General features: G+C 33.9%; 1 protein-coding gene across 1 annotated transcript in view; it reads left to right on the top strand.

Annotated features, from left to right (window-relative positions):
- LOC110028550 overlaps positions 1-12,913 on the top strand; it is a 14,726-nt gene extending 1,813 nt beyond the window's left edge. The window contains exons 2-4 of the mRNA XM_020730448.1: positions 8,296-8,918; positions 11,232-11,428; positions 12,361-12,913. Coding sequence (XP_020586107.1) covers positions 8,296-8,918; positions 11,232-11,428; positions 12,361-12,739 — 1,199 coding nt within the window. The 3' untranslated portion in view covers positions 12,740-12,913. The remainder of the gene's footprint in view (positions 1-8,295; positions 8,919-11,231; positions 11,429-12,360) is intronic.
- Positions 12,914-13,390: the final 477 nt, after the last annotated feature.

The raw sequence follows: 13,390 nt of genomic DNA, 5'->3' as shown, positions 1-13,390 counted from the left end.
AGAGCACCCCCCCCCCCCCCCCCCCCTCCCACGTTACCCTAGTATTATATATATGTTATTTGTTGTATTTACATCATGTTTTGATTGGTTTTTCTGTCAGGGTAGACTTAAGAGTCCTGATTTTACCTTCTAGTGTTTTATTTGAATATGGTTGGTGCTCAGCTTATATCTTATCCGAGGTTCTGACTATCCTCGATTCTCTCGATCCGCCGCAACCTTACCTCTACTGTTGTCGTTGTCGCCATCACCGTTGTAGCCATCCATTTCACCAAAGACAACTGTCTTGCTGTCTCCTACAGTCTCAAACTCTCTCCTTCCATTTCAACCGCAAATCTCCTCTGTTACCCTACCTGCCAGTCTCATGTCTCCCTACCTCTTCCCCAATTGTAGTTCAACCACAACCCTTTTCCCTTCCCCGCAGTCTAGTCACCAACTTCCCATCTCCTTCTAGATCTTCCAGCTGCATGTCATACGTGTTGTCCAACCAGAACTTCCCTTCTGCAATCTACAATAGCCCATTTTTCTTGCCTACCGACCACAACCTTCACCCCTCCTCCAACCTACCATAGCCACAAAGCACCTATCTGTTTTGCATAGCCGCTTGCCAACCCTTTGGGATACATTCCAAGTGGTGTTTGTGTCATGTTATTGTTATCTAAATTTTTTATATTTAGTTTTAATCGCTTATTTGTTTTTTAGTAATAATATTTGCTTTTTTATTGTTAAGTTGGGTTAATTCTGGTATAATTTGGTATCAGAGCTAGTTTAACCTTAGTTCTATCCTAGTGTTCCTAGCATCCACCACTGCCCGAGCTTACCTCCACCCAAAAATTTTCTTTTTAACCATGTATCACCGGTACACACCTTCCACCTTCCACCATCAACTCTAAATCCTAATCATGTAGCCGCGGATGTAATTGCCAGAGCCTGACCAGAAGGTCACTCTGGAAGATTGATGTGTGTAAAATTTGTGAATTGTTTTCTATATTTTTCTGCATTGTTTTATTATTTGTATCCTATTTGTGCTTTTGCAGTTATTTGTGTGTGTAATTACATGTTCTAGGTATTAATGAGTGCTTAATGATGCATTAATCATGCATAAGAGTTAACACAGGGAGGCACCCTAATTTCATTTCAAAGATGGCACATAGGTGCTTCACCTCGGATTTTCACGCCACTCCAACCCGTGGAGGCAACACCAAGGCGCCATCTACTTTATGAGGCACCAGGGTGCCACACAAGAAACAAAGCTTCCTCCCTTATGCGTGTCAAGCAGAGCAACCCGAGCAAACAACATCCTTGCACCATCTGTGAGCAACTTGGAGCGTTACCAGATAAGAAACAATAGGACGGCAAGGAATCAGACACTCCAAGGAGGAACTTCGATGCCAACCAACCGACATAAAGAGTTAGAGTGATTTGTTGTCCTCTTAGCATTCCGTGGTTACAAAAGAAGGTTTTCAAAGGCAAAGTGGTGCTCTCCATGTGGTGCAAAGATCGGAAAACTCTTTGAGAGTGTGTGAGGTCTGAGAGGACTCTGAGGTTGAGGGTGAGTGTGAGAAAAGTTGTAGGGAGATTTTGAGATAATATCTCTGTAATTTTTGGCGTTCTTCACTTTTCTTAGCGGGAGGAGGGGAGACTGGAGTGGCACTTCAAGTCGTACTTTTTCTAATTCTTTCATTCTAACTCTTGTACTATGTTTTGCTTAAATTGAAAAATTATCATTATGTGAAGTTTGATTATGTTAATCAATTGTCATCTTAAAGCCCTCAATTTTCTGCCAATTAAGCTCAATGTTTTACTTCAACACTATTCCTTGCCATCACATTCTATCTCTTACTTCGCAATGTAGCCAAATTTTCCTAGACTTAGTACAACATCCAAATATTGATTTCTTGTCAACAATTGAGCCCGCCCAATATACATTAGTGTATGCTTCTATGTTATGTTGTATGATCTTCTAAAAAAGTACTTACCTGATGTACTTGTTAGGTATCTAAGAATTTTGTTAACTTCTTTAAAGTATTTCTTAGTTGGTAAAAGCATAAATTAACTTACCAAACTTATAGAAAGACAATTTATGGTTGTGTATGTGATAAGTATATCAACTTTTATATCAATTTTTGATATGTATTCACTAGGTCGTCTCCTTTATCATCTCGAAGTTTCTGATTGCGATAAATTAAAGTGTCTGTAGGCCTACAACCATTCATCCTTGTTTCATTTAGAAGATCAAGAGTATACTTCCGTTGGAAAACAACAATTCCTTTTATTTGATCTAACAACATCCATGCTAAGGAAATACCTCATACATCTTTAATCCCTGGTCACAAAAATTGATGAGAGGGAAGTCGTCAATTGATTCTTTTTATATTTTTTATCTTTGATGAGAATTATATCCCACATGCACAATTAATAGACTATTTTCCCATCCTTTGAATGTCTGAAGAATATTGTATGATCTTTTGCTCTTGAGCATACCCCTAATCTTTAACAAATAGTATAATTTTTTTAAATCATGCTTTCAGTGACTACTTCTACCCATATAAAGACTTTTTAAATTTATACTCTTTCGTGTTGAAGTTCTCACTAAATCCTAGAGGTGCATCTATGTACACTTCTTACTCTAAGTGTCTATCGAGAAATGTATTTTTTATATCCAATTGTTGTAGTGGCTAGCCAAGATTAGCTATAAGTAACAGAAGAACTCTTATAGAGTTTAATTTTGCGACTGAGGCGAATGCCCCTAAGTAATCAATATCATAGGTCGAAGTGATCTCTTAACAACTAGACGAAATTTTATCGTTTTAGAGAGTCATTTTAATTATATTTGGCTGTAAACACCCATTTGTATTAGATAGCTTTCTTCCCTCTAGATAGATCAACCAATTCCCATGTGCTATTTTTTTAAAGAGTTTTCCATCTTCACGTACACAGTCTCTTTTCCCTTTGGAACTTTCAAAGTATTCTGCGCAGTATTAGGAATCATACAAAACAATTGTGGTAAAAAGCCCTAAAAATGGGTAAAAGATTTTCGTGTGACAGATAATGAGATAATGGATGTTGTGTGCAAGCCCTCACCCCCTTACAAATAGTAATGAGATGACTAGAATCATTAGATTTAGGATTAGGGTGAGACTTGGGTTCAAGACTAGAAGACTTAGAGCTTGAAGATGAAGTTGACTGATCATGGGATAAAATCTCAGGGAGGACATTACCTAGAGGATTCATGGATTTTAGGCAATGGAAAGGATTCATAGACTGTTTTGTTTGAACTATTCTTTGTCACGAGAAGTCAATGTCAAATAGTACCAATGTCGTAGTTTTTTTTCATGTTTCTTCTTTGTTAGCTGTTATAAGATTATAACCATAATGAGATTATATTGTAGGAAATTTTGAATTGTCTTCAATATCTTAAAAATTTGACCCACTTTCTCCTGGTATAATATAGTTTGAATTTTCATGTTGAAAAATTAATGTTGAGGAGATATTATTTTGTGACTCTTCGATTTTAAGAAAATTTTAAAAAAATAGTAGTTGAATTTTTGTTTTATCTCTCCTTTCATTGAAGATGAGTTGAAAAACGTTGTAATTCAAAAAAGGTCACATCCATTGATATAAACATTTTTTTTTAAATATGGTCAAAATATTTATATCCATTTTGTGTGTGAGCATAACGAACAAACACACGTTTTATGACTTAGGGTTCAAGTTTTCTTTTATTATGACTATGAATGTTAGTTTATGTGGTACATCCAAATATCATAAAAGTAAATATGATGAAAGCCAATTTTTTGGATAAAGTTTATGAAAAATATCAAAAGGTGTTTCAATGTTCAAAAATTTATCGGATGTTCTATTAATGATAAATGTAACAATAAGAACGGTTTCAACCCAAAGATATTTGACACTTGATTCGTAAATAACAATGTTCGAATGATTGCCAATAAGTGTCTTTTCTTTTAGCCATATTATTTTTCTTTCAACCGCAAGAGCTTTGATGAACTTTTTTTTTCGGAAAACAATTGACCCAAAATGTAATAACTAAAATAAAAATTTAATAATAATAAAAATATAAAAATATAAAAAAGGTGTCAGCGGTTAGATGAGTCGTATCGCCTCACAAGAATTTTAACTCATTTTTTGCGCTTCCCTTCATTTAAAATGGATGAGAGAACGAGAGGGAGGGCATAGAGAGCGAGAGAGGGAAACCTCTGTCGTGCGTGTGGAAGGAAGTCAAGGCTTCATGCACAGGTATTTTGCGAAGGAGAGGGAGGAAGAAGGAGAAGTTGAAGGAGGGCGAAGTAAACCTTCAACCGAATGAAGGAAATGACGACTTCCTGCATTGCTACATACTAAGTAGTGTTTAAGGCTTGCAGTGCCGGGTGATCCGCGATCACAAGGAGGAAGAAGAAGTCCCGAAAGGGAGCTCTGAGTGCGTTAGGGTTTTCGAGATGTGCGAAGGAGAAGAGGGAGAAGAATGTGATCTGCGGTGCTCCCGTGCAGGATGAAGATGGTAAGGAGAGCCAAGGTCCAAGGATCTTCTTGTGTACGAGGGAGTCAAACTCGCAGCTAGAGGAAGATGAGCTCATGCGGTGTTGGATTGAAGGAAGTACCGAAGGGTTTAAAAGGTAAATCTTAAGTTTTTAATTAAGTTAAAGAAATTTATGTGTATATTGTCTCTGTGTGTGTGGGTAAGTGAGTTATTTGATTTAGTTTAATTTTAATGTATATAAATTTTATTAATTAAGTGGGTGATAATATTAACAATTATAGTTTATGAATTTAAAACAGGCATTATAGGTGGAAGGTCTTTGTGCAAAGAGAAGGGAGCTGATTCCTGTGCGCCTTAATTTCATATTTGTTTAATTTAAATAAATGCTATAAGTATTAATGTTAGCTTCAATTAATTTATAATAAGACCCTTTAATTGAAGAAATCTTAATTTGTAAGATTTGGAGACAACAATTATTAGTTTCATACACGATAAAAAAGAACAAGTTTTATGTTACCAGTTAAAGATTTATTTTAATTAATAGTTTGGTGTTAATAATAATATTTTGAACTGAATCAATGATTAAAGGAATTTATTGAAAGAATTAAGGCTTAAGATCGTTTTTGGCGGGGAGAACAAAAGAAAAGGATAAGGTGAGTAATTATTTTCTTTTAAATTAATATTTTATTAAATGAATATTTTCTTTATTCATTAGTTTAAAATAAGTATTTCATTCATGTCTCATATCTTAAAAATCTGAAATAGTATAACAAATGGGGGAAAACAAACTAACATATGAAAGTATATTTTTAAATTATTTTAATTCATACAAAATGTTAAGTAAAAGTCTTCAGTCATATTGGATTAACACCAGATGGTACTAACATGAGATTAGATGTACCCGTGTGCGCTAAAGGAAATGGTAAATGTATATCTTCGGGTGCAATTTTAAGGATACCTATGAGTACAAGTTATTGAGGGTATCTTCAGATATATTTTTGAGGATACTTTCGGGTATGATTGTAATTCTGTTATATCTCTTAAAGTAGTTAAAAATGATAAATATTTAAACTGATACGGGAAGAAATAAATTTAAAGTTTCATAAAGTAATGAATTGTATTTTCTTTTGGTCATTCATGCATAATATTAACATAATAATTTAATGGTTTCTAATTTAAATTTGTTATTTCAATTAATGGTTTCTTTTAGAAAAAGAAAAACTTTTGGTTGATATGTCTGATAAGAGACACTTCATTTACAGGAGGAGGACTGCAGCTGTTATGTACTAATTTATGATATGTTTGTAGTTTCTTTATGCACTGATTTTTTTAGAGAATGATAGATAATCAATATTGTTTTGAGATGCTGTGTTTAGATTATTGTTGTTGTTTCTAGATGTTTTAAATTAATTGTACTTTGTGGATATTAGTGGCTCTTTTATATTTTAGTTATTTATGAAGAGTACGTGAAAAGTAAAATAATGTTAATATCATTCGACCATAATTTCCATCTTACTTAATTCTAAGCTTCGGGCTAAGTCATGACACAATATTTTTGAAACACTCCCGACCATTATCGCTTCATAATTTCTAAATAGTTATTTAAAATTGTGTCTGTACTATGGTGTAAAAGTTTTTGAAAATTGTTTCTACATTCAAAATTTTCTTTAATTAAATACCAACCAATTTAACCATGTGATCATCAGTGAAGGTAACAAAATATTTTTTCTAGTGTGTAAAATGTTTACAAGGACCTCATATATCACTATGAATCAGAGTAAAATGTGTATTTGGTTTATAAATTTTTGGGAGGAACTTGTGCAATGATATTGGACAATTTGAGAGACTTCACATTGGAAAGCTGATAAATTTTTATTTTGAAATAAAGTGTGAAACGATAATTTTAAATATTAAAAATTATGATGACCTAACTTATAATGCAATAACATAATACCATTTTTTTTTGAAATAAATCAGAATTTAAAAATGTACTTTGACATCATTTATTCACATCAAATCATTCGTCTAAATTATAGTCTATCATTTTTCTTAGTATCGTCAATTGTTCTCCTAGTGGTCAAAATCTGAAACTCACAATAAGAAGAACATAAATTAACTTGACACTGATAATCTGAAGTAGCTTTGTTAGTGAACAATAAATTACAAAACAAATTGAGAGCATGAAGCACGGAAGGTTAATAACGATATGAGTTTGATAGTTCATATCCCTGCAATTTTGACCATTTTATTGACTGCACAAGCTCTATAAGATGAGGATAATTTTGAATAACCAACATATGATCAATCGTGCCATAATCAGTTATCTTGGACTGAATAAAATTAAAGTTAACATCTAACAATGCAGTGACTAGAGAGTTATCTTCTGTACTGAAGAGCAACACAGAGTCGGTGATAATTTTGGAGATTAATGCAACTTGTAAATGTGTTCTAATTGCTCTTTGGTGAAAGATGTTGCATTTGTGCTGGTTTAAGGCCTTGAGTTTAGCAACATTGGCTTTATAGAAATGACCTTCACATTTAGATTTTGGTTTCCAATTTATTAGTTTATCATGAAGCTTCCAACATGTCTCCTTCATATGCCATAGTTTTTGCAATGCTCGCACCACAATAGGTAGGGCAAATTGGTTTTGGAATTAGTAGAAACAATAGAATTTCTTTGGCCATCGATCATTGGAGACTTGTATGATATCATCAGAGGAGAGAAGAGGACGAGTCCGAAAATTCAAGTCGACTTTGTTAAAAAAAAGTAAGTATTTGATGGGCTACTTCCGATTCAGTTTGATTCTCCGATCTACAGTTCTTAGGAACGAAAACCTGCTTTGTGAAAATTATAGGAGGAATAGAAATAAGTGATCTTTCTTTCAAATTGCTTATTCCAATGGCGCCAAAGACCAAGAATAAACCAATAGAGAAGAAGTGCAATGCTTAGAAGCCCGCCGCTGAATAACATAGCACGACAAAAGAGAGAAAGAATCAGAGGTGGAGGAGAAAGTCCTTGCAGGAAAGAAGCCTGAGGCCTAGAGCTTGACCTATGCAGTTTCAACGCTAGAGAACAGAGAAGAAACGTTGTGTGAGTCTTTGAACGCCTTGATCTAGTCATTGCCTTCCCAGTGGGCTTTAATCACGACTGTATCGCGAGGGGTCTACCGCAATCCGGTCATTCTTCCCGTGATCAATTTATTTTATTCCCAACGAGTTCTAATCGTGACTCTTTCATAAGCCGGGAGGAGTCATTTTAAGGCGAATGATTTCGATATCATGTAGTTTTCTTAAGGGAAAAAATAATTATTCTTCTTTAGTTTCATAGAAAATGATTACAAGATAAATAGAGGGAAATGACTACCATATTAAGAAAATAATAAATTTAGTCATAACTCCCCATGATAAAGGAAGGAAAGATGAATTATGACATACCAATAATTCTAACCTCTAAAAATAGAAAAATAAAAGTAATATTTGCTCGTACAGAAAAGGGTTTAAACTTTCTAGCTTGTAAATGAGTCACATTATAAAAAGACAAAATGACAAATAGTCTAAGGGCTTGTTTTATTTTTTGCTTTTTTTTTTCTTTTTTCTTTTTTTTTTCTTTTGTTTTTAAAAATATGTTTGTGTTGTGTGTTTTTTATATGTTTTTATTTTTATTTTCTAAAAATAAATAAAAACACTCGAAAAAAAATTTAGAGTGTTTTTAAAAGCAACCATACTTCTTGGTTGAGCTCCATTCCACACCTAAACCTTTATTTGGCATGAATTCATTTTTGCATTTTTTAATGAAACAGGAACTTCTGGGTATGGAACTCCAGGTCCAGATTTTTGGTCATGGTCTCCCCCAATGGCTGACAATAGCCAACTGAGTGATAATGCCACAAGCTTACAGCCAGCTAAACAATTAAATCCTTCTCCAAATGCATCCTATTCAGTCATCGAAATCGAACAGTCCGCCGATATCTTGCCGCTTCCTCTCGAGAGCAAGTTACGCGAAACTCTTCACGTACCTCTTCTTCCACCTCTTCAATCAATTGTGGAGACTGAAAAGGAAGAGACTGAATCTTCCACAGACCTCTCCATGGAAGCCAATCAAGAGAATCTTGAGGTGGTCTTTTCAGGACATGCGGCTGAGGCTGCAGAAGCCCTTCAGAAGACCAATGAAGGAGCAACACATGGAGTAAATCTTGATGGTTCCATGTGGTGGAGGGATTCAGGTGTGGATCAAAGGGAAGATGGACTGGTTTACAGGTGGACACTGAATCGGGGAGTTAGCGCAGATGGAACAGTTGAATGGGAGGACAAATATTGGGAGGCCTCTGATCAATTTGAGTATAAGGAGCTTGGCTCGGAGAAATCTGGACGTGATGCTAATGGAAATGTTTGGCGTGAATATTGGAGAGAATTTATGCGCCAGGTGTTAATTCATCATTCTTCCATGAAATAATTTAGGGGCATTTACGTACATACCACTGAATTCTTCCATATTTACGTATCTAACACCTAAATTTTACTTTTTACATCTAGAACATTCCAAGCTTTCATATCACATAAAAAATACCACTTTTTAAATTTTAAAATGTGACATACATCGTTTTATACATAGGTAAGGTGGAATAGAGGTAAAAAATAAAGTTTAGATATTAGATTTGCAATAAGAATTGAGGTGTATGCATTTAAATTTTCTAACAATTCGTGCTTCAAAAGAATCAGTACAATCAATTTTTTATTTTCTTGCAGTCCTTGATAATGAAAATGATTAGATTCATCTTATCTGTACATGTTAAGGTTGTAATGAATTATCTTTTTTTGTGACCACCACTAGAGCTATTTTTATGTTCAATAGAAGATAGCATAAAAAATTAAATTTGAAAGGGTTGGATGAGCTATGTTATAACACATCAAAATAAGAAGGGATATTTGTTGGGGATGATGACATATATGTTCTGGTAGGATAGACAATTTAAGGATTTATGCTGGGAATGAAATGGGAGATAGAAATGCATAAGGGGCTATATCTGATTTTGTAGTTATGCTTTTGTAATAAAGAACACATATATTGAAAAATATAAAGAGCACTTATTTGATTTCTCAAGTAGAGCTAAAAAATCACAAATAACTCTTTTTTTAACATAGAAGGATATATATATATCTGGCCGGAGGCTGTTGGACGAGCCCGTGTCATCCCTGGGTGTGCTAAATATTCGAGTACCACACCCTACACACCGGAAAATCGAACCTGTGAGCTGAGGGGACTTACAACCTTACAATCTATGTATATTGGCAAAGATTGTAAGGTGTTTTTATCAAAGTTTTTGAAAGTGCAGAATAAACCATGAAATGATTGTTTGATTACATATTGTAGGACTAAAATAAAATGATCAAAATAAATAATTGTTTTAGGAAAAATTAATAGAATTTGAAGGGCAAGAAATTATTATCTTTTCATGATAGGTTAATAAGAAAGGAAAAATAGACTTATTTAGTTGAACCAAACTTGATGTGGATAGCTAGCTTCATAAGAAAGCTTGTTAAAAATGTTTCAGGACAGCTTAATACATTTACATGGAATTGATGGCGGAGGTAGGAGATAAAATTTTTAAGGAAAATAATGTGCTTATAAACAATGATAAAATTAACTTTTACTTGGAGAAACACTTATCATGTTTACAAGAAAGCCAAGGGCCTTGCCAAGTGGGTATTGCACAAAATCAGCGTCAAAACCTTTGATAATCTATGGATAGCCGTGGTACTAACAAATGAGACAACAAGCTATATAAAATAGCTAAGGTGATAGAGATTTAGAAACTTAGATCAAATTAGATTCATTAGAAGTGAGTATATTATAATTTTAATTGCAGGCGAAGACATAAAGAAAATATGAAATTTCTACTTACAGAAATTATTAAATGAGAGTGTTTAAGAGAATATTTTGAAAAGTCATGTTGAAATGGTAAGATGCACGACAAAGATATGAATGATAAATTAAGAAATGTTTAAGTTAGTCGGGATGATTGTAGTGACAGCTATTGAAGATAAGATAGATGAAAATAGATTTTGATGATTTGGACATATACTATGATAGAAAATAGGATTGGCATGTATAATTAGTGCCAAAAGATTAGGAAGGATGGAGAATAGACCTCAGAAAATAAGGATGTAAATTGCTTTAATTAATTTGTGAGTAGGTTTTACATTTTAGGCAATATTTTATCGGATTGTATGGAAAATGAGGATCATAAAATCAACCTAATAAGGCTAATGAGATGACAAAATTATGGACTTAGCACCTAACTTGTTTTCTATTATATTTTTGATTCCTTAGCGTGAATTCACTTTTTAATGAGGTTTTTTTGCAAACTAAACCCATCATCAGATCTCATATTTGAAGATAAATTATTTGTTTCAGCACTTATAAATGCCCCATTTAATGTTTGTTTATATTACCTTTATAAGATCTAAGGAGAAAACACATCATCATTGGGCAAAGATTGGCTCATTTCATTGTTAGTTAAACTTCAAATAATGAAAATACAATAGTTATATTACTGCCGCAGCTACTTCTGGTGAAAAGTATTTGCTTAGCTACATCAAAAAAAATTATTAATTTCTTTAGAATCACATTTTATTTTCCTTAAGCAGTATTTATCTAGACAACATTACAATGACCTGCAAAGAAATGATGCAATCAAAGCTGCTGAAAATTATAAATAAAATTTCAATTTTGCAGGACGTTAGCAGCGGCCTTACTCATTTTGAGAAGAGTGCAGACAAATGGGGTAAGAATGGCAAGGGTGATGAATGGCAAGAAAAATGGTGGGAGCATTACGATGATTCTGGGCAAACTGAGAAGTGGGCGCACAAATGGTGCTGCATTGATCCCAATACAATCTTAGAGCCGGGCCATGCACATATTTGGCATGAGAGGTATTGTTAAGTTTTTGGGGCATTTACATACATATCACAAATTTTTATATATTTGCACGCTCACCCGCGACATAGAGATTGAGTGTGGAGTTTCCCTCTATGAGGCGGTTCGACTCTTGCATATTGCCCTTTGGACTCAGTTTTCCCAATACACACACACACACACACATATCTAATACGTGAACTTTGTTATTCGCTTATATACCACTCAAATCTTTAGCCTCACATCAAAAATATGACTATTATTAACTTTTCAAAAGTGGAATGCATCATTCATGCATAGGCTTATAACATCAAACTATTATAAACGTAAACAACAAATTTTTGGTGTTAGATATGCAAATACATTAGAATTGTATGGTATGTATGTAAATTTCCTTAACTTTGTGGGCATTTGCATACATACCACAGAATTCTTATTTATTTACATATCTAGCACCTAAACATTGATATTCACACATATACCACTAAAATCTTTAAAATCACATAAAAAATATCACTATTACTAACTTCTTAAAAATGAAATACATCTTTCATTTTTTACTTTTGACGTTGATTGTAGTTTCCTCTTTCTCCCAGACTCTGAGTTTCTATCCATAAAAACCTGAATCCTTACTGCATAAATCAAAATATTTTGTAATCAGCCCCTTTTTTTGTCATATCTGGAACCACATAGAACTGATTTCATTCCCCTCAATAATCATTTATTTATTTTGAAACGGAAACAAATTTCTTCTACTGAACTTCTGGCAAAGCAATATGCATATATACATCCATAACTTGACCTTATGGGTGGAACAAATTAGGTTTATGATATTCCGACCAAAGTTATGGTGAGGATAGGTCTTGGGTCTGATTTGAAAGGAATACAATATAGAACTTAAGCAAATCCTAAAGGTTAATTACAAATGATTTGTCTCCTTGCTTTACAGGTGGGGCGAGAAATACGACGGTGAAGGAGGTAGCGTAAAATACACCGACAAATGGGCTGAACGATCAGAGGGTGATGGGTGGACAAAGTGGGGAGACAAATGGGATGAACACTTCGATCGTAACGGGCACGGCGTTAAGCAAGGGGAGACATGGTGGGAAGGAAGAAATCAAGATCGGTGGAACCGGACTTGGGGAGAGCGGCATAATGCAACAGGTTGGGTGCACAAATATGGGAAGAGCAGCTCTGGTGAGCACTGGGATACTCATGAGCAGCAGGATACTTGGTATGAGAGGTACCCTCACTATGGCTTCCTGCATTGCTTTGAGAACTCGCCGCAGCTTAGAGCAGTTAGAAAGCCGCCATTAGAGGCTGCTTGAGACTCGAGAGAACCAGGTTTGATGTTTTGGTTCTATTTTATGGGTTCTTTTGTCTAAATATGGTTTTGTAGGTTATATTTGAATATTTAACGCTTGATTTTAGCTCTTGTGATATATGTTTTATTGCATGTTAATGAGATAGGAAGTCAAATCATTAGGTGATTGATTGGTTGATGGTTAATCATCTAATGTTTTCTTAGGTGTTGTGTATAAGGTATTAACCCCTTCATAATAGGGGTGTGCACTATTTGGTCAAAATCGAAAAAATCCAAATTAAATTTCGGTTCAATTTCAAAAATATATTTTGGTTTTGATTTTTAAAATATCAATATTTGATTTTTGGTCATTAATTTGATTTTAATTTTCATTTAATCTTAGAGACCGAAAAACTGAAAATTAGAATCGAGATAGAGGGTTCATGAAATTAAATTAATATTATACATATAAAATATGTAATTCTTGATGTTTGTTCATAATTGATCGCTAATTACTCAAGTAACTTTTGATTTGTTCATAATCGGACCATTTAAATTGAATTAAATTTTGGTTGGGTTGGTTTCTGATTTAACAAAATTTTGATTTGTTCGATTATTTGGATTTGGGATTTAGGTTATAGTTGGTTGAATGTCTGGCTCTATCACTCTTTGTAGA

The sequence above is a fragment of the Phalaenopsis equestris genome, unplaced genomic scaffold, assembly GCF_001263595.1.
Source record: "Phalaenopsis equestris unplaced genomic scaffold, ASM126359v1 Scaffold000513, whole genome shotgun sequence".
Taxonomy (NCBI): domain Eukaryota; kingdom Viridiplantae; phylum Streptophyta; class Magnoliopsida; order Asparagales; family Orchidaceae; genus Phalaenopsis; species Phalaenopsis equestris.
This window is presented reverse-complemented; position numbering and strand designations above follow the sequence as displayed.